This window comes from Zeus faber (genome assembly GCF_960531495.2).
Source record: "Zeus faber genome assembly, chromosome: 14".
Taxonomy (NCBI): domain Eukaryota; kingdom Metazoa; phylum Chordata; class Actinopteri; order Zeiformes; family Zeidae; genus Zeus; species Zeus faber.
The window spans coordinates 26,173,662-26,194,961 of record NC_137200.1 but is presented as its reverse complement, the minus strand read 5'-3'; the positions used below and the strand labels follow the sequence as shown (position 1 = coordinate 26,194,961).

The 21,300-nt window shown below is 43.4% G+C and overlaps 2 protein-coding genes across 2 annotated transcripts in view; both read left to right on the top strand.

Annotated features, from left to right (window-relative positions):
- ik (IK cytokine) overlaps nt 1–6,657 on the top strand; it is a 13,297-nt gene extending 6,640 nt beyond the window's left edge. The window contains exons 10-20 of the mRNA XM_080013199.1: nt 36–144; nt 233–272; nt 2,039–2,189; nt 3,723–3,741; nt 3,859–3,931; nt 4,077–4,163; nt 4,304–4,361; nt 4,478–4,566; nt 5,601–5,709; nt 6,013–6,047; nt 6,384–6,657. Of these exons, the coding sequence (XP_079869325.1) occupies nt 36–144; nt 233–272; nt 2,039–2,189; nt 3,723–3,741; nt 3,859–3,931; nt 4,077–4,163; nt 4,304–4,361; nt 4,478–4,566; nt 5,601–5,709; nt 6,013–6,047; nt 6,384–6,411 (798 nt within the window). The 3' untranslated portion in view covers nt 6,412–6,657. The remainder of the gene's footprint in view (nt 1–35; nt 145–232; nt 273–2,038; nt 2,190–3,722; nt 3,742–3,858; nt 3,932–4,076; nt 4,164–4,303; nt 4,362–4,477; nt 4,567–5,600; nt 5,710–6,012; nt 6,048–6,383) is intronic.
- Nucleotides 6,658–17,016: 10,359 nt separating this feature from the next.
- Nucleotides 17,017–21,020, top strand: zc3h12b (zinc finger CCCH-type containing 12B; the record flags this gene model as incomplete). The annotated part of the gene is made up of 5 exons (XM_080013892.1): nt 17,017–17,651; nt 17,817–17,956; nt 18,521–18,755; nt 18,955–19,061; nt 19,594–21,020. The coding sequence occupies 5 exons, from the start codon at nt 17,017–17,019 to the stop codon at nt 21,018–21,020; spliced, it is 2,544 nt and encodes an 847-aa protein (XP_079870018.1).
- Nucleotides 21,021–21,300: the final 280 nt, after the last annotated feature.

The window sequence follows — 21,300 nt, the reverse complement described above, 5'->3', positions numbered from 1 at the left end:
CCACCTACCTTTCTCCCCTCCTTCCTATCTCTCAGGCCCAGACCACTCTGACCACTAATGACATCGTCATTTCCAAACTGACTCAGATTCTGTCGTATCTGAGACAGGGAACCAGACACAAGAAGCTCAAGAAGAAGGACAAAGGTACTAGTACTAAATCTAGTACTACCACTACTCTTCTACTACTGCTGGTGTTAGCAGAACTAAACTGTGTGTGCATGTGTGCGTGCAGGTAAACTGGATGAGAAGAAAGCTCCAGAAGCAGATATCAGGTCAGTACACGCAGAGTACACCGGTTGTGCTCAGGCTCCAGATGCTTTGGTTCAGAGACATGAAGTGCAGCATCATGTGTAATATACAGTGGGGCAAAAAAGTATTTAGTCAGCCACCAATTGTGCAAGTTCTCCCACTTAAAAGATGAGAGAGGCCTGTAATTTTCATCATAGGTACACTTCGACTATGAGAGACAGAATGGGGGGAAAGAATCCAAGAAATCGCATTGTAGAATATTTAATGAATTAATTGGTAAATTCCTCGGTAAAATAAGTATTTGGTCACCTACAAAAAAGCAAGATTTCTGGCTTTCAGATTGTAACTTTTTCTTTAAGAGGCTCCTCTGTCCTCCATTCGTTACCTGTATTAATGGCACCTGTTTGAACTCGTTATCAGTATAAAAGACACCTGTCCACAACCTCAAACAGTCACACTCCAAACTCCACTATGGCCAAGACCAAAGAGCTGTCAAAGGGCACCAGAAACAAAATTGTAGACCTGCACCAGGCTGGGAAGACCGAATCTGCAATAGGTCAGCAGCTTGTTGTGAAGAAATCAACTGTGGGAGCAATTATTAGAAAATGGAAGACATACAAGACCACTGATAATCTCCCTCGATCTGGGGCTCCACGCAAGATCTCACCCTGTGGGGTCAAAATGATCACAAGAACGGTGAGCAAACATCCCAGAACCACACGGGGGGACCTAGTGAATGACCTGCAGAGAGCTGGGACAAAAGTAACAAAGGCCACCATCAGTAACACACTACGCCGCCAGGGACTCAAATCCTGCAGTGCCAGACGTGTCCCCCTGCTTAAGCCAGTACATGTCCAGGCCCGTCTGAAGTTTGCTAGAGAGCATTTGGATGATCCAGAAGAGGATTGGGAGAATGTCATATGGTCAGATGAAACCAAAATAGAACTTTTTGGTAAAAACTCAACTTGTCGTGTTTGGAGGAGAAAGAAAGCTGAGTTGCATCCAAAGAACACCATACCTACTGTGAAGCATGGGGTGGAAACATCATGCTTTGGGGCTGTTTTTCAGCAAAGGGACCAGGATGACTGATCCGTGTAAAGGAAAGAATGAATGGAGCCATGTATCGTCAGATTTTGAGTGAAAACCTCCTTCCATCAGCAAGGGCATTGAAGATGAAACGTGGCTGGGTCTTTCAGCATGACAATGTTCCCAAACACACCGCCCGGGCAACAAAGGAGTGGCTTCGTAAGAAGCATTTCAAGGTCCTGGAGTGGCCTAGCCAGTCTCCAGATCTCAACCCCATAGAAAATCTTTGGAGGGAGTTGAAAGTCCGTGTTGCCCAGCGACAGTCCCAAACATCACTGCTCTAGAGGAGATCTGCATGGAGGAATGGGCCAAAATACCAGCAACAGTGTGAAGACTTACAGAAAACGTTTGACCTCTGTTGTTATTGACCAAATACTTATTTTCCACCATAATTTGCAAATAAATTATTTAAAAATCAGACAATGTGATTTTCTGGATTTTTTTTCTCATTTTGTCTCTCATAGTTGAGGTATACCTATGATGAAAATAACAGGCCTCTCTCATCTTTTTAAGTGGGAGAACTTGCACAATTGGTGGCTGACTAAATACTTCTTTGCCCCACTGTACATATTAAATGAAGTGCATATACAGTATGGCCCCGCCGTCTGATTTCCTCTCTGCTTTCATTGACTGAACGGCCTGTTCACACTAAACTACTCACTGTGTTGAACTACTCACTGTGTGTGTGTGTGTGTGTGTGTAGTATCTTCGAGGACGTGGGAGACTACATCCCTTCGTTGTCTTCGTCCAAGGCCAAAGAGAAGGAGCGACACCGAGAGGAGAGAGAGCGAGAAAGGGAGGAGGATAAGAGGAGGCAGAGCTATTTCGAGAAGCCACGAGCCGACGACCAGGAGGTCACAATTTTATATCCATAAGAGTTGTTATTATTAATATCTATATTTATATACGTATTATTAACATTTGTATGTATGAAATATTAATATGTATGAGGTTTATTAGTGTCTATAATATCGCTACAATTATTGATGTCTATAATATTATCCGTATCTTTTTTATCTTTAAAATTAGTATTATCTATAAGAATTATTCATAGCAGTTATATTATTAATATGATCAATTGTTCATACCTATAACAATTATGAATGTTTTCATTGTCTAGAATATTTTCTACATTATTAATATTATTACTAATGTGTACTACTTTTCCATGTAAGGAAATGTTTTGGATGGAGCTAGGGGATAGTCTAGGAGCTAGGAGACGATCTAGGGGATAGTCTTGAAGCTAGGGGATGATCTAGTAGACAGTCTAGCGGACAGGAATAAGGCGAGGCACTCAGACACTAGGTCGAGCTAGGGCACAGTCTAGGAGCTAGGAGATGATCTAGGAACTAGGAGATGATCTAGGAGACAGGAATAATAAGGCTAGGAGCTAAGGGACAGTCTAGGAGCGTGGAGATGATCTCGGAGACAAGAACAAGGCTAGGAGCTAGGAGACAGACTAGTAGCTACAACAGTAGGGTTGCAACAGATCACAAAACTCACGGTTCGGATCGTATCACCGTTTTAAGTCTTTTTTTCGGATCCGCAAAACAAAAAAGAAAGGGAGACAAATATAACTTTGATTTCCATTTGTTCTGTGAAACACTTAAAGCAAGGGACGGTGACCATGGCCTTAAATGAAAACAACATTCAAGATGTCCAATGTTTAAATAAAATCTTAGAATACATTCAATATTTAATACTCAATTGTTAAATTAAAGTGCAGTAATGAGGCACGCACGATACCTTCTGCCTTTTAAACACGGTAGTCAATGAAAAATGTGATTAAATACACCCCCAGTAACTGAATTTAATGACAGTAACCAGTATCCAACAACAACTAAATATTTTATATAATTTCATAGATAAAATAAATGCTTAGGGGCCGTAAGAGCCGGATCCTCCGGATCCCTCACGAGCTGCCGGCCTCTGTTCTGCCCTCAAGGGGAGAAATCAAGTGGACGTATTGTAAAATATCTGTTGTCTTATTGAATCGGAGCACGCGTTTTCTTTAAATTAATTGAAGGCACAAGCTGAGCTCCGGCTCCTGCTGCCCGGGCTTCGGTTGGACCCCCCCCAAAAGCTCCACTTCAGCGATACAGTACAGAGTTTATTTTCAGATAACGTTACATTAGAGATGGCATTTATATCGGACATATACGATATTACCCACAGAATTACGGGGAGAATCGCGAACCTGGTTGTGATTTGGAAGGTGATCTAAATGATCGTGATTCCTCTGGGTGCCGTTTGTGTCCAGCTCTGCTCCTAGAAAAATATTGTTGATATTTGAATGAAAATCTGACATTCTCACTATTTGTCGTCCGTCTGTCTCCCTGCCTGTCTGTCTCTTTCTCTCTCTGTGTGTCGTGTCTGTCCGTCTGCAGACCCCACAGATTGATGCAGGTAACATTTTTATTTATTTTTTCTCAAAATTCTTCCATCAAATAGATATTTAAACAGTTGTCAGTCAAATGGAATATACATTCTCTCTCTCTCGCTCTCGCTCCCGCTCCCGCTCAGGTCCTGCTTCTGTTCGGGATCAGATCAAACTTATCAATGAAAAGTTTGCTGGAGCCGCCGAGTGGCAGGAAACATATCCTTAAACCACTGGAACCAGTGGAAACTACTGGAACCGAACCAGACCAGTGGGACCAGGAAAGAACCAATGTCAGCTTTCTGCTTCTTCGGTTGTTGTTGTTTGTATTATTGTTGTTTCTGTTCCTTGACTGCACCACCACTGGGGGCAGCAGGAGGGATTCTGGGAAGGAGCAGCTGGGAGACTTCTTTGGAATGTCCAACTCCTACGCTGAGTGTTACCCAGCAACGTAAGCTTCCACACACCTTCTTTATATAGTTATGGTATTAATATGCAACATCCAGTTATTACATCAAAATAGTTCACTGAAAATGATGTTTATTATTTCTTCTGATTTATTATTAACACTGCCCCCCGCTCCCACCTCAGTATGGATGACCTGGCCGTAGACAGTGATGAGGAGGTCGACTACAGTAAGATGGACCAGGTGATTATCCTGCATGCACGTCTCGCCGTCTGACTGCTACTATCATCTACTAGGTAGTACTGTGGTACGTCTTCTCCACGTAGTGGTATATTAATGGTTACTGGTTCGGTCCCCAGGGCAACAAGAAGGGTCCTCTGGGACGCTGGGACTTCGACACCCAGGAAGAATATTCCGATTATATGAACAACAAGGAGGCGCTGCCCAAGTAAGAACGTCCCTTCATCCCTACAGTCCTAGATCTATTCAGTCTGACAGTCTTACACCACTGCAGTCTGACATGTATCATTACAGTCTGAGTGGCCTGCATCTTTAAAATCTGACCTGCATCACGACAGTCGTACATCACTATTGTCTGACAGTCCTACAGTCTTGACAGTCCTACATCACTACAGTCTCCCCTACATCACTACAGTTTGAGTCCCTCATTACTACAGGCCTTCATCAGTTACAGGCCTTGTCCACGTGTATATGGATATTTCGGAATACACATTTATCCCCCCCCTCCGTTTAAAGAAAGGAGAAAACAAAGTGCACACCGATGGTGTTTTCGAAATTCTTTCCGTTCACATGAGAACGCAAAAACTATTGAAGACGTTGACATCAGCTTGCCAGGACAATATGTCATCAAAGTTTGTCAAACACTGCAGTATGGGCACAGTTGTTAAAGTTGGAGAGACTTGCATGTTTTGTTTTGCCCACAACCCAAAGATATTCAGTTTACTGTCATATTGGACTAAAGAAACCACAAAATATTCACATTTTAGAAGCAGGAACCAGAGAACTTGGAACTTTTCTTCTTGAAGAAATGACTCCAAACAATGAATCGATAATCAAAATAGTTGGCGATTGACTGATCGTTGCAGCTACAGTCGTCGGCCGTCACGCGTAGGTTCATGAGGCAGGTTTAGGTCATGACGCCCTTGTTTTCAAGAAGCGTTTACTGGTCCACACGAATACACGGAAGACAGACTTTAAAAATCTCCACCCTGGAATGCGTTTCCAAAAGCGTTGTTTCCAGTGACCAGGGACGGCCAAAGTGCAGAGAAAATACTTACTTTTCAAAAATATCCGTGTGGACGGGGTCACATTCTTTCTGTGGAGAGCTGCTCACGCGGTAAATCGAACACAAACAGATCACATGAGCCATACTTGTACTGCATATGTATAATGTTTGTACTATATGTACAGTGTCTACTTTGTGTGTACTGTGTATAAAATACGTACCTTGTGTGTACTCAGAGCTGCGTTCCAGTACGGGATCAAAATGTCTGAAGGTCGGAAAACAAGGCGTTTCAAGGAGACGAACGAGAAAGCAGAACTGGACCGACAGTGGAAGAAGATCAGTGCTGTGAGTACTAATAGTACTACAATACAGAGCAGCTCGCTGTTTTCTTATTCATAGTGTATTATTATTATTACACGTGTTATGTGTCCAGATTGCACCAATTTCGACACTGCATGTCCTTGGGTCCCCAGCAATATACTGTACACGCCAAGTGTGAAGTAGATCGGATGAACGGTCGACAAGATAATCGAAGGACATGCAGACAGAGATACCTAGAATTGTAGTTGAATGATAGATACTGCACAGTAACAGTACTTTAACAGTGTTTTCATTGTATTTTCACTGCTGTGTTTGATTTTATTCCAGATTATTGAAAAGAGAAAGAAGATGGAGTCAGATGGGTGAGTGTTAATCCACACTGATGTGGTATTAATTAACAGTACTAATGCTGCACTACTACCATAATATAATAACTCCAGTTATAATAAAGTATTTAATGTATTAATCAGGAATTATATTGTGTACTAATAGTTTTAACACTGTGAAGTAACTTTGAATGCTGTATTCATATTTTTATATGAATATAGTAAGATGTAAGGATACTTCTTACGTTTAGTGTAGCAATTATACTCCCTACTGTAGGTAGGTAGCAAGGATACTTGGTACTAGCTAGTACTTAGTATGTCCTGAGGCGGGAAACAGGTGGCGGCCATCCTGAAATGTGTTTGTCTTTTCAGGGTCGACGTCAAGAGACCGAAATACTGAAGATGCACACACACACACACACACACACACACACACACACTCTCTTTGATTTCATACTTTCAAATAATTTACAGTAGTAAAAAAATTGTTGTGTAGTTGTTGATCAATAACATTTAGTCATTGATCAGAATGTGTCAGTGGAACAGTTTATTGACCCCAGATCAGCCAGTGTCCAGTAGAAAGAAAATAAAACTGAAACAGTGAAATAAGTCATGTGAATAAAATAAAGTTTTTCCTTTCTACCAGGCTGAACCTGTAGCGGTGCGCTGAGTACGCTGGTACAAGTACGAGCATGAGCGCGAGTACAATTACATACTTGTATATGTACTACAAGTGTTGACCAAACGGGAAGTTTCCCCATTGTGTTGCTTCTTATTTTTCAGACTTTGAGAACTTTGGATCACAAAAATATGGATATGCAAATCCCGTATACATGGAGCAAACTTGAATGATCAGAAACAGTACACATTGAGCAAAACAAACGTACAATAACTAAAGAAAGAAGAAGTCATGTTAAAGAAGTCTTTAACATTTATGCCAAGGTCGAACCGTGGGGTCTTCAATCGGGCTTCCACGGAGGTACCGCCGGGGATCGGCCAAGTTCTTTAAATATCAATTATTTTTGTGACAAAAATATAATATGGGACTAAACTCCAATCATTGACACAAGGTGTGTTCAGAAACCTCGGAATTTTCAGTAACGTAATGTGTCCCTGACGGACATAACTGGTGCAAGGATGACCTTCAATAAAAACAAACGGTAAGCGGTGATGGCACATTGCATCCAAGGCAATAGCTTTCCCATAGATAAGTCTGGGATTTCCACCTCTGTATTACTTTTTACTGTCCTAGTATTGCAGGAAGTTTGTAGGGATACATATGTACACAAACAGATGACAAGTAGGCAAAGATAAACATAGAACATTGCAGGATTAGACATGCATATAGTGAGAGTGATGGGAGATGTGGGGAGAGAGGGATTAGGAAGGTGAGATGATGAGAGTGAGCGATATTTTAAATCCTGACAAAGCATGCTCATTTCTACGTCTCGCAGTATATAATTACCAGAATTACAAGAATACATACATAATGATCAAAATATCCAGGTGTGGTGGAGGAGTCTCGGAATAACAGACCGTCTACATATAGTTACAACCATCGATACTCGTTTACCCTTCTGCCGCTTCTCCTTCAGGATGGGGTACAGCACCTTCCGTCGGTCTTTGATCTCCCGGGGGAATTGATTGTTCATGCCCAGCGTGGTAACTTTCAGCTCCCGTCCTTTGCTTTTAAACCAGCTCCTTGTGCTTGAAGTGTTCAAACTTGGCAATGATGGAGCGGGGACGGTTCCCCACGCGGTGTCCCAGTCGGTGAACCGAGGAGATCCTGCGCTCCAGGGGCGCACACATGCAGCCCACCCCCAAGTGCAGGCACAGAACCCAGGCCGCCAGCGCCAGGCACAGACCGCGGGCCCCGGATCCAGGCCCCGCGCCAACAGACCGACACCCCGCCACGAACCGAGCCGGCGGGACCCCCGTGCCCACCCACGGCCCGTGCAAGAGCGAGGCACTTGTGAGCTCAGCGCAGGGCACGAGGATGTTAGGGACTACTTTATTACATAACATCTACAGCGGGGGAAATAAGTATGGAACATGTCAACATTTTTCTCAGTAAATGTCCCCCCATAATTCTGATGGGGCTATTCACATGAAATTTTCACAAGATGTCGGTAACAACCCAAGTAATCCACACATACAAAGAAATAAAAGCATATGTCCATAAATTACGTTATGTCTAATAAAGTGGAATCAAACGGAATAAATATTGATCACATGAAGAATAGGAGGTGCTAAAAGGTATGGGAAGCCAAGAAACCAGCTGAAATCTGTCAGTATTTAGGTAGCAATCCTGCCCCCCAATAGTGCAAAATAATATCAGCTGGTTTAGTCCTAATTGACGGCCTATAAAAAGGGTTTCCTCATTACCATGGTGTCGCACAAGAAGTGGCGCACGATGGGTAAAACCCAAAGAGCTCGCGCAAGGCCGTTGTGACTGTATTGTTGTGAAGCAGAGTGATGGCATTGGCTACAGACGTATTTCTAAACTTCTGAATGTTCCAGTGCGCACCATTGGGGCCGTTATCCGGAAGTGGAAAGAACATCGTTTCACCATCAACCGGCCACGACCGGGTGCTCCTCACAAGATTTCTGACCGAGGAGTCAAAAGAATAATTAGAGGTGTTGACCAAGGACAGAGAGCTTCAGAAAGACCTGGAATTAGCAGGTACCGTTGTTTCAAAGAAATCAAGTAATGCACTCAAGCGCCATGGCCTCTATGCACGCTCACCGCGCAAGACACCATTGCAGAAGACAAAGCATGTTGAGGCTCGTTTAAAATGTACTGCACAACATTTGGACAACATTTTGACAAGCCAATGAAATACTGGCATAAAATAGTCTGGTCAAATGAGACCAAAACTGAACTCTTTGGATGTCATAGCACGCACTATGTTGGGAGGGGAAATGGCACTGCACACCACCCTAAAAACGCCGTACCGGCAGTGAGGTTTGGTGGTGGGAACGTCATGGCAGAGCATGACAGCATATGGTACTGGCAGACTTCACATAATTGAAGGAAGGAAATGTCTCGGAAATGTCCCGAGACATTGTTTAGAATCTGCCGCCATCTACCAGGATGCTGAAGATGACACGAGGGTGTACATCTCAGCAAGGCAGTGGTCCCAAACACGCGGCCAAGGAAGCTCTCCATTGGTTTCAGAGAACGGAAACTAAAGCTTCTAGAACACCTGACTTGAATCCAATTGAAAATCTATGGAAAGAACTGACGATCAGAGTTCATAGACGAGGCCCCCGGGACCTTCAAGACCCGAAGAGGGTTTGTGTGGAAGAATGGGCAGAAATCACACCTGAGCAACGCATGCCACGAGTTTCTTCACACCGGAGGCGTCTTGAAGCTGTCATTACCAACAAAGGCTTTTCTACTTAGTATTACATTTCAGCAAGCGTGTTCAATACTTTTTCCCTGTTTCATTCCACTTTATTCCACATCACGTAATTTATGGACATATGTTTTTATTTCTTTGTGTGTGTGGATTACTTGGGTTGTTACCGACATCTGGTGAAAATTCCATGTCAATAGCCCCATCAGAAATATATTCACTGAGAAAAATGTTGACGTGTTCAATACTTATTTCCCCCGCTGTATGTCTGTATGTATGAAGAGGAACTCTATTACATACATCTGTCTGTCTGAAGAGGAACTCTATTACATACATCTGTCTGTCTTTCTGTCTGTCTCAAGAGGAACTCTATTACATACATCTGTCTGTCTCAAGAGGAACTCTATTACATACATCTGTCTGTCTGAAGAGGAACTCTATTACATACATCTGTCTGTCTTTCTGTCTGTCTCAAGAGGAACTCTATTACATACATCTGTCTGTCTCAAGAGGAACTCTATTACATACATCTGTCTGTCTCAAGAGGAACTCTATTACATACATCTGTCTGTCTTTCTGTCTGTCTCAAGAGGAACTCTATTACATACATCTCTGTCTGTCTCAAGAGGAACTATTACATACATCTGTCTGTCTTTCTGTCTGTCTCAAGAGGAACTCTATTACATACATCTGTCTGTCTCAAGAGGAACTCTATTACATACATCTGTCTGTCTGTCTGAAGAGGAGCTCTATTACATGCATCTGTCTGTCTGTCTGAAGAGGAGCTCTATTACATGCATCTGTCTGTCTGTCTGAAGAGGAACTCTATTACATACATCTGTCTGTCTGTAGAGAGAGAAACTACTTTGTTTCAAACATCTATTTATCTGTTTGTCTGAAGAGGGACTCTACTTTATTACATACATCTGTCTGAAGAGGAACTCTGCTTTATCATATACATGTATCTGTCTGTCTGAAGAGGGACTCTACTTTGTTACATACATCTATCTGTCTTTTGTCTGAATGAGCAGGAACTACATTCTATCTCTTTTTGACAAAGCAATCACCCTTTTTGTTCAAGTACTGGCAAAGAGGGTACAACAATAATCGATCCACTCCCCATCTCTCTTTCACCAACACCTGTTTTTAAATAAGTGATTCCAATTTTATGTCCTGAACTAATTCACATGTTTTGCTGTATATTTGACTGAGCTGCGGGCTGTCAATGTGCTGCTGTTCAGGTCTGCCTCGTTTAGAACGAAAGAAAACAAAATAATTTTGAGAAAAACAAATGGAACATCTAGTTAAAAGGCATTAAAATTAAATAAATGTACACAGCAGGATGAGGGCAATCTGAAGGTTTCCCACGTCTCGACACACTGCATGATTCAGCCGGTGCTCTGCGTAAATGATTTGCTTTGTCTGAACCCTTCCCCATTGGACCACATATTTCGAAAGCACCGGGTGCCCGACATGCAGAGCACTAGACTCTCGTTCAAAAGATTTGTGCTGGTCCCCGCAGGCAGAAGCGCGTGCGCGGGCGCTGAACAAAGTGGGGCTTGGCGCCGTGGCTCCCCGTTCGAGCGGCGAGCGGCGTCGAGGTGCGGTCGCGCGCCGCCCCGGGTCGAGCTCGTCAGGAGGGAATGGAAGCGGAGGCAGTGTGGACGGCGTGACGTCAACGCGCCACAATAAGGAAAAAGTCAGTTTCTACAGATACTAGATGCCGGACGGATACGCCATCCCACAATGGAGTGGCTGCATGCTGACCCCGAATGCGCTGCGGCCTAGGGCCCAGAATTTTCCAAGTGCACCATCTCTGACGGCTACAAATGCCTCCAAACCCACAGTCGAGTCACAGACATTGAAATATCAATGCAAAAGCTGCATGTTGCACTGAGCGGTTTGCATTCGAGGGCCTCCCAATCTCTGGTCCGCGCCCCCCCGTGGCATCGCAGGGGGTCCGCCGCGTAAGTTATTATTTTTTATTTGTTTCATTCATTTTGTGTTTTTGCTCAATTGTGTTGTCATCGACGTTTTTGAGCAATAGTTACTGCAAACAGGGCGGTTTGTCTTGGTCAGCGTCGGGTCAGTGGGAAAAGAGAGCAGTAGCGGCTTGTTTACGGTGGAAATGCCATTGCATACATTTTGATCACGTTCATTTTGGGTTTCTGCGCCCAACAATCAAATCACGGCAAGATAACAATGCTCTGCTCTTTCAAATTGTGAAATTGTTGCTTTGGGGTCAAAGCTTAATACATTTAAAAAGGTCGGGCAATAACGATCATTTAGAGGAGCCTTTCAAGCAACCCAGGAAACCTGTACAAAATAACAATTATCGGCAAGTTATTTTGGCCATTTTACCTCGTCCATAGGCCTCTTTAAACTTTAAACTACGCAACCAAACGTAAAAAAAAACAAAAAAACCCCCCCAAAAAAAACCGGTGTCTTTGCGTGTTTTCGCGTCCCCCGCGCTACCTGGCAACCCTGAGCGAGCCAGCTGATGGCAGAGCACTGCGCCGCTGAGCGCTCACACAGCGCGGGGTGGCGGCAACAGCGGCGGCGGCGGCATCAACAGCATCAACAGCAAGGTGAGGGCAGCTCCGCTCGCGTTCTGCCGTTCAGCCGCTCAGCCGTTCAGCCCACCGGGACTGTTTAGAAGGAGCGGCGACTCCGATGTATTCGAACTTTTGCTCAAGTTACGGCGGCATTCTGGCAAAACCCGTTAGCATCGGCTAAGTAGTGCTAGCAGCCTGTCAGAAAGGTTTCTTTCTGTTAGCCTAGCGTGCTAACGCTAATTAGCCGGGTATGAGCGGCTCAGCAGGCGGTTAGTACTACTACTGCTACGAGTACTTGTACTACTACTACTAGTATAAATAGTCGTAGTTAGTATACACCAGCCTCCCCTGCTTACTATCGGGGTAAATACCCTAGCCTGCTAATGTCCAGGGCCTCGGGCTATCGGAGCCTCTGTCTGGGTCCAAGCTCCATCACTGAACCAAACATGCAAGTTTGGAATGAAAATGCTTGAACATGCTGAGGGCGATGAAGCATGATGATGATGCTGCTGCTGCTGTCGTCATTTAGTTGGGAATATCATCTGTTGATCACTTTTGGTGTTTTGGGGGAATCCTACCCATGGACACTATGTCGTGCTCGAAGGAACCCGTCAATGAATTGCTCTTTAATGTCGTTGTCGTAAAGCTGTGGAGTACAGTTGCCTAATATCTGCTGAATTCGTCAGGGCGATCTCTGTAAAAGTAAGAAAAGCACAAGCTTCAAGACTCATTATTTTCCCATATTGACACCTTTTTAAATAATAACTGACTTTGAAGGCATAGGATTCCTGTCAGAGTTGCTAACCTAGCCATCACGAGGAGCAATAACACACACACACACACACACAGGTAACGAATTGTTGTGAAAGATGTCATAAAAAAAGATGCTAAATGTTCTATCTGAGTAGTTTGTAATACACATTTAAATTGGATAATATTCATCAGCTATTTGTTGCTATTAACTTTGGGGCTTTAGAAGAGTAAAAACTCTACTGGTTTGAGGAGACTGCAGTGAGACCACACATTTGCATTCCTTTTACTTGGGTATGAAAAATATATTTACAATTGAAGCTGATAAATGGATTAACATTGATCTAATCCGTACTGAATCATGGTTTGCAGCTTAATTTAAATGTTACAGATGTGCAACCTTTCTTGTATCAAGGATGATCAAACCCTGATTGAAAACCAAAGCAGAATTTCCCACAACCACAGGGTTCCAAATGTTGGGTCTGGGTTGATCCGGTGTTCGTTTGGACTTAGTAATCATTAAATATTAAATTGGTATTTTGCCTATTAATTGTAGTTGTTTTTAAAATTTGGCCGGAATTTGTTTCACTAAAGCTGACAATGATAACCTACATCATTGCTGTTGGGAATTGAAGTTTGAAATGTTTGTACTTTTGCAGTCAACAGTTGTCTTAAGCGAGTATACTACCTTTGCACCAAGGGGAAAAAAAACCTTGCGGTAATGCTCAGGAAGGGCAAACTAATTGGCGCTTAGAAGTTTTGAGTTGTGCCAATTAGGCACACTAACTAAATGCCAATAGAATGTTTTCTAATTCATGAAGGTCTCGAGCACTCTGGTGTGGTCAGTCAAGGCTGCATATTATATTTTCCAATGTGATGTGGCTTATTCTCCCAAGTCGCTGTACAACAAACAACAGAGTGAAGTTATTAAGATGCTGTTCTTGTCCATGTTCCTTTTGGTTGTAACTTTCCAACATCTCTTGAGTATTATTTATTGATTTAAAAATAAACCCATACCAATTTCTGCCCAAAATAACTATTTTAATCTCTCCAGCTTTACATATACTGTATATCTATCTCGAGCCAATGTTTTGGATTTTTTTCAACTCATTGACTGTTTTTGATCTCTGCTCAGTGAGTGGTTGGAAGATGAGCACTTAGTGGCAATTAAGTATTAATCACACTGATAAAAGTTCCACATCTCAGAATATCACTCAGTGCTGTGCCACCCAAACATTGTCTGTCTGAAAGAGGATTGTTTTTTTCTTAATTAAAAAACAAAATGTGCTAAGGTGGTGCTTATAAAAGAATACACAAATTATTTCCTCTGGTGACACAAACAGTGAAGAATTTTTTTTTTTTAATCATACAAAGGTAAATAAGACTAATGTCTGAGCCCTCAGTGACTGGCCAAATATATTTGAGAAAAATATTTGTAGGCATCTGTAATTGAACTTTGAGCTAAGTTATTGGATGGACAACTTTTAAAGTGGTGTTTCTGTTTGATATTTAGTGTTTATAGACTATTAGGCTACCTTTCATCGGCGTCGTACATCCACTGAATGAAATCTCTTGTGGATCTTTTGCATTTGTAAGCTATCTATAATCCAATAGCTGTTTGTCTGCAATAACTAGTTGTTTAGCCTGATACACAACCATTATCTTTGTTAGTATTTATCTTTGCTCAATTAATCACTGTCTCATCCTGGATATTTTTGTGGGGTCAGCTGTGTGAAGAGGGCTTGAGGGACCTGCTTCACTTGTTGCTATGAAACAGAAGTGCACGAGCCTCTGCATGTGCAGAGATGGTCTGGAGACCTCACTGTGGAAGCCTGTGGAGATGGACGGAAAAGGAATGGACTATCACTGCTCCGTCCAATTTATTGATCCTGTGTCAGAATGCGGGCTGAGGGCTGGGCAATATTTTGATATTACCCTATTTCATAGTCAGTCAGCTTGTGTCAGATTGTGACAAATTGTAAAACGTGTTCTAATAGAAAAACTTTGCGTCTCAGAGTGTGAGTTCTATGTGGAGTATTTTATAATTCCCTGTAGTTCAATGTGAATAAGCTTGGTTGGATTCTTTTAGATGGAGTCTTTGTTGTAATCAGTCTATTGTGTAAAAATAAATCATGGATAACATTCTTGCTTCTTTCACTCAATCATTATGCGATGCAATCAGATGCGTTGCTATATGCACTGTGTACATCTACTGTGTGTGTGTGTGTGTGTGTGTGTGTGTGTGTGTGTGTGTGTGTGTGTGTGTGTGTGTGTGTGTGTGTGTGTGTGTGTGTGTGTGTGTGTGTGTGTGTGTGTGTGTGTGTGTGTGTGTCCCCTGGAAATTCCACTATAGAGCTTTTCTCAGCATTGCTCTTTTAGCCTTATCTCAGTTCACAAGTCGTATAGTAGAGCTGGGCATCTCTGCTAGACAAGTTCCATCAAGAGTTGATATTCAGCACTTGTTTTATGAGCATTTCTATTGGATGCTATTAAAGTTGTTTACTAATGTGTTGGAAAATATGTTTGTCGGGTGTTGGCACATTAACGCCACCACAGTCCCTGCAATCACTCTTATTTGCCATTATATTACCTAACAATACACATTATTCACCAAGTCTGTGTGAGCTAGGGACAGCTTTATTAGATTTTCAATAACCTGCTAAAAGAGGTTACTAATTATTTAATTCTTGGTCTTTACCATTAAAAACCAACACAATACATTTTTTGCAGTGAATTAGGCTGGTTCACGAGTTTGGCAGTGGAGTTGTCGTGTGGACCTGAATGTTCTGCATTTACTGGCTGCCTGGAGAGACGATGAGATGTGTTTGTGTTAGTCGTGACTGGTAAAAAGAGTACGCTGATGACAGGGCTGTGTTGCTAGGCAACGCACGTCATGGGCTGAGTCTCTTGAAGCTGAAACGTTGTTTTACTATCTGCAAGACGGAAAGCAAGTATATCCTTGGTTTCCTTATCACAAATGCATTTGTGCATTGAAACCCTTTTGAATGGAAATGTAAGATGTTGATGAGTGAAAATGAGAACAGGATGTGTTTCCCTGTTCTATAGGTTATTGTAAATAAAAATCCAAAAAGATCTGATGGTTGATGATGTGGCTCTTTTCATTCTGTACGCTGAGGGGATCATAATTTTATCTCCATGCATTTGCTTTGTCCCTTAATGAATACTGTCCAAATGCAGACTGTTCTGTCGTACAGAAGGAAAGTAGGGATTCTCCATTTTGTTATTTGTCATAACATTTGTAATTTGTTATGGCTGCTAATTCAAAGTTTCATAAATGTTGGTAGCACCTGATGTAATTTACTAGTATAGCCAGTGGGTGCTGCACAGCAGGGGGTTGGATTACCCTTCAGAAAATGAACCAGTCCTAACCAATCAGAGCAGTGAATCATATATGACATGTTATAGCACCCACAGAGCTGTAAAGACAAATGTTGCTTCAATGGAAATGAAGCGCAGGCAAAGAATATCTGAATTGACAAAGGCAGCCAATAAGAAAACATTTTCACAAGCATCTCATACAATGCCTGGAAAACTGCCATGTCACATATAGGCCACTCCTATAGTTCCCCAAGCGATGTTGATTGTTCCCAACTGGTAACTGGATATTCTACAGAAGAAGCAATCCATTTGTTAATGGCAGGCCACACTACGCAGGTACAGGTTTTCCTCACTTACCAACCTACCTGTTTAACAACCCTTGGGACTTAGGACCAGCTCTCTGACCAGTCTGTATTGTACGCTGGGAACAATTCAGCGCCGTCTCAGCGTCAAGCTATATACACGATATATATATACTATATACTCTATATACACTGTATACGTCTTATCTTATCACTGTTCTCAGTCGGTCTCATTCCTGCCCCCCCCACCGTGAAATAACACGGGTCCTCACTTATCGACCAATTCGCTTAAGGACCTGGTCCTAGGAACAGAATTAGGTCGTTAAGTGAGGAGTACCTGTATGTCATCAACAGGTGGTGCGACTGGCTGCAGGTCGTCCATTATTCATTATTATTCATTATTCATCGTCCTTTTTCCATCGCAGAAATTGTAATGCGGCGATATTATTGCAAAACACATAAGGTTTGATGAAGGTTTTTGATAAAGTGCTGAAATGTTTGCAAACCGTTCTGCTTGTTTCTTCTCTTTCAGGTTGGCATGGTATACTTGATTGCGCCTACTTACAGAGGGGAGCCAAGTTAACATTTGGTCCTCACAAACATTTCACAAAGACCAAATCAGCGGTTGAAATATGTCCCCTGTGCTGCGTTGGAGGTGAAGAAGCATGTGGCGGAGATTTCTGATGGCGAGCGAAACGTGATGACAGCATGGTCCATGGCGGAGAGCCTCAAAATGGAAAAACGCCCGTGCAGGGAGGACGTCATTGACTCAAGTGAGGGCCAGCATGTCAGCGGTGAGTCAGACGACGGGAGCAGCTCGGAGAGCGAACCAGAAGAACAGCAGCGGCGGCAGCAGCTGCAGGTGCGCCTCGGCGGCTGCAAGCGGAGGGAGCCGCCGGCTGCACCCAAACCTCACCGGCAGCTCTGTCGCTCCCCGTGCCTCGACCGGCCCAGCTTTTCCCAGGGCAGCACGGTGCAAGAGTTTCGTGCTGATGAAACCAGCTCCGGGCAGGGGGCAAAGCAGGCCAGTGGCAGGGATTACCAGACAAAGATGGAATTTGCGTTGAAGTTAGGCTACTCAGGGGAGCAGGTGGAGACGGTGCTGAACAAGCTGGGTGCTGCTGCCCTCATTAATGATGTTCTTGCTGAGTTGGTGAGGCTTGGCAATAAATTGGAGCCTGAAGTTCAAACCAGCATCAATATGGCAACCTTGGTGCCACGGGCCCCCTGCGCTAAAGAGGTTGTCAGCCCAGAGGTCTCCCTGGAAGAAGAGTCTGTGGATATGTTTGATAACCTCAGGCCCATTGTTATTGATGGCTCCAATGTGGCAATGAGGTAAGATGCAACCGAGCAACTACACAAGCACACTGTCACTCAAAACGTGTATTGTTTTCTGCCTCATGTGCCATGTATGGAGTGTCCATAATCATTTTCCTCTAATGCATATTCTCTCATTTCTTTTAAGACCTTTTACCAGATGATTTTGTTTTTTTTTTGTAGCCATGGAAACAAAGAGGTGTTCTCTTGCCGGGGTATACAGTTGGCCGTTGAATGGTTCCTGGAGAAAGGACACAAAGACATCACTGTGTTTGTTCCAGCCTGGAGAAAAGAACAGTCGAGGCCTGATGCCCTTATCACAGGTATTAAAGCTATCTTTTTTGAGTGCTGCTATACAATCAATGCTTTTTTTTTCTTTCTGTTTTTACCTTTGTATTCCTTAAAAAGAAACAAAAAAAACATGGCAATCGACTATCTTTTATCAAAAACATACTGTATATATTTAAAGGGGTGAAATTAGCTTTTTGTCCTAGATTCAGGCGAGAAGGTCAATGTCAACTTCTTTGTGTCAAGTAACGAGATAGCGGCGGCTGCATGCTAACTGTGTTAGAGGGAAACAGCGAGCCAAGCTCCTGTGAAATTAGGTAAATACACCTAGCGTCTAGAAAACTGAGGTATTTTAAGTTACGCATCTTACGTCTTTGACTAGTAAAAACATAAAAAACAATGTTAATGTGTCACTTCTGTTATTTGTCACAAAAGCAGATGGCTCCTGAACGGTACCTACAAAAAAAATTAAATTAACATGTTATCGTTAAAGGGAAGGGGGATGGAAATGTAAAACCACAGGATAATTGTGACTTTAGAAATATAACTTGGAAAAACTAATGATAACCATAACATAACTTAATTTACGTTTCCTACAGGTCAAGAAATTTTACGCAAACTGGAGAAGGAAAAGATCCTGGTGTTCACCCCATCCCGCAGAGTCCAGGGTAGAAGAGTGGTGTGCTATGATGATCGCTTCATAGTGAAGCTGGCTTGTGATTCTGATGGAATTATTGTGTCGAATGACAACTACAGGGACTTGCAAAATGAGAAGCCAGAGTGGAAGAAATTTATTGAGGAGCGTCTCCTTATGTACTCATTTGTCAATGACAAGTAAGCAACTTTAATACTTCATGAATAATGCATTAAACAAATGTCTTCACTCAACCATCATATGCATTTATTTTATGCATTGTATGGAAATTATAATTTTTTTCTTATTGATGGGGAAACAGTGTTTTTAATTGCTGAGATAGAGTAACTCGTTGCGCATTAGGAAGTTGAGCTTAACGGTTAATTGAACTTCCACCAGATTCATGCCACCTGATGATCCTTTAGGAAGACATGGTCCAAGCTTGGAAAACTTCCTTCGTAAGCGTCCAGTTGTTCCAGAGCACAAAAAGCAGCCATGTCCTTATGGTAAGCTGTCCAATTAATATCTAGGTCTATTTGGTTGTGAATTGTGTTTGAAATTAGTTGACCTTTTTAATTGGGTTGAGTTAACAGGGAGCCGAGGGGTGATGACTGCTTGACAGCTGAAGATTACATGGTTACTTTCATGTCACCTTTTCCCTTAGTCTCTATCGGTATATTGAGATCAACTTCAATTTTTTTGTTATCGTAATGTCAGGATATAGTTAAATGTTATCTTCAAGCCTCGATTACAGTGAAGTAATTCAAATTTCTGAACTTCATAGACTGTTTTAGCTGTTTCTATCTGCCTATACTTGCCAGGTTATAATATCCACATTACATAAGGTCGTTTCTCAAAATGTTCTTGTGTGTTAATATCTTATGCGTTTCACCAGTAGTCATCCCCATCAATGGATTGGACAAAAAATATTGTGATTTTAGATTTTAGAAAATAGGCCAAAAATGTAGAAAAACGGACAGGAGGCAAAGTTTAACACAGTATTTATTGCTTGCATTTGTCTCGGCCTTCTCAAAACAGGGAAAAAGTGCACATATGGACACAAGTGCAAGTACTATCACCCGGAGCGTGTCAACCAGCCTCAGCGATCAGTGGCTGATGAACTACGGGCCTTTGCAAAGCTGTCTGCAGTGAAGACTATGAGTGAGGGCGCTTTAGCCAAGTGTGGCACCAGCCTAGCGACCGTCAAAGGGGAGAGCGGCTCCGAAGCCAAGCGAGTGGCACCCAAACGTCAATCCGACCCCAGCATCCGTTCGGTGATGTGCGAGCCAGAAGAGGCGTTGTCCGTCGCTAGGAAGCCCGACACGAGTTCTGTGCCTTCCCTTGTGTCGGCCCTCAGCGTGCCCACCATGCAGCCCGTGAAGAGCCACGCAGCTGGTGCCTTGAACACCAGATCGGCCAGTAGCCCGGTTCCAGGGTCCTTGCAGTTTTCCCACAACTCTCTGGAGCACATGTCTAGTGTACATTACCCGCCAATTTTAGTTACCAACAGTCACGGCGCCTCTGTCACATACGGTGAACAGTTCCCAAAGTACGACTCCGTCAGCGACCATGGCTATTACTCTCTGCACAGCGATTTTTCAAACATGAGCATGAGCAGCATGCACAACGTCGACAGTTTCTGTAGCATGGAACACGAGCACGGCGTGTACCAGAGAAATCTCAGCCATTGTCCCGAATCCTGCCTCAGTCACACCAACAGTGACTCCTTCTCATCCTACGGGGAGCTGTATCCCAGCTCCGTGGACGGCAGCTTGGAGGAGAGCATCAAGGGGCAGCAACCGTCTCCCGCGCCGGGTAGAATGCAGGCCTTCTCCCACGGCTTCCACCATGAAGCGCTGACCAGGGTTCAGAGCTATGGGCCCGAGGAGCCCAAGCAGGGCCCCCGAAAGCAGTCCGTGTCCCATTTGGCACCACACATCCAGCATGCCACGATCGGAGCGAGGTCGAGCTGCCCCGGAGACTATCCTTTAACTCAGAGCGTCCTCCCGCCTTTGTCCTCGCAGCCCGCGCGCTCTCTGGGCATGACGCGCATGGACAGCATCTCTGACTCAAGGCTTTATGAGAGCAACCCCATGAGACAAAGGCGACCCCCGCTGTGCCGCGAGCAGCACGCGAGCTGGGACCCTTTGCCTTGCGTCAACGATTCCTATGGATATCACTCGTACCCGCTGAGTAACAGCCTGATGCCTTGTTGTGAGCGGGTCATGGTCCGCAGCATGCCTGACAAAATGGAGCAAATCTGGAACTCTCCGTGGGAAAGTCCATCTATAACTGAGCAACGAGAGCGTCGCGTCATACCGGACCACCAGTATCAAACATATCGGAACCTTTGCAACATCTTCCCTGCATACGTCGTCCATTCGGTCATGGAGAAAAATCCACATTTAACAGATCCACAGCAACTTGCTGCTGTGATTGTTACAAAGCTGAGGTCTTGCCATTGAGTAATTACATATTATGCGACTATCTCAAGAATATACTGAAAGTAATCTAACAAATAAGTAACGCTACCACTTTTTTATGGTAGATAGTCATTCAAAAAGTAAGTAAGCAGGGGATTTAAGTCTTATAAGGCATCTTTTTGGCATTTATTGATGCTCTATGTGCAGCATCCCACGCCCTCAGGAGTTGATCTTTCGCAACCTGTCTCTGGTGAGTAAAAGCTTGCACGGTTGACATCACCAAGTCAACTTGTAAGTTATATTTCCTCACTAAATTTAAAGA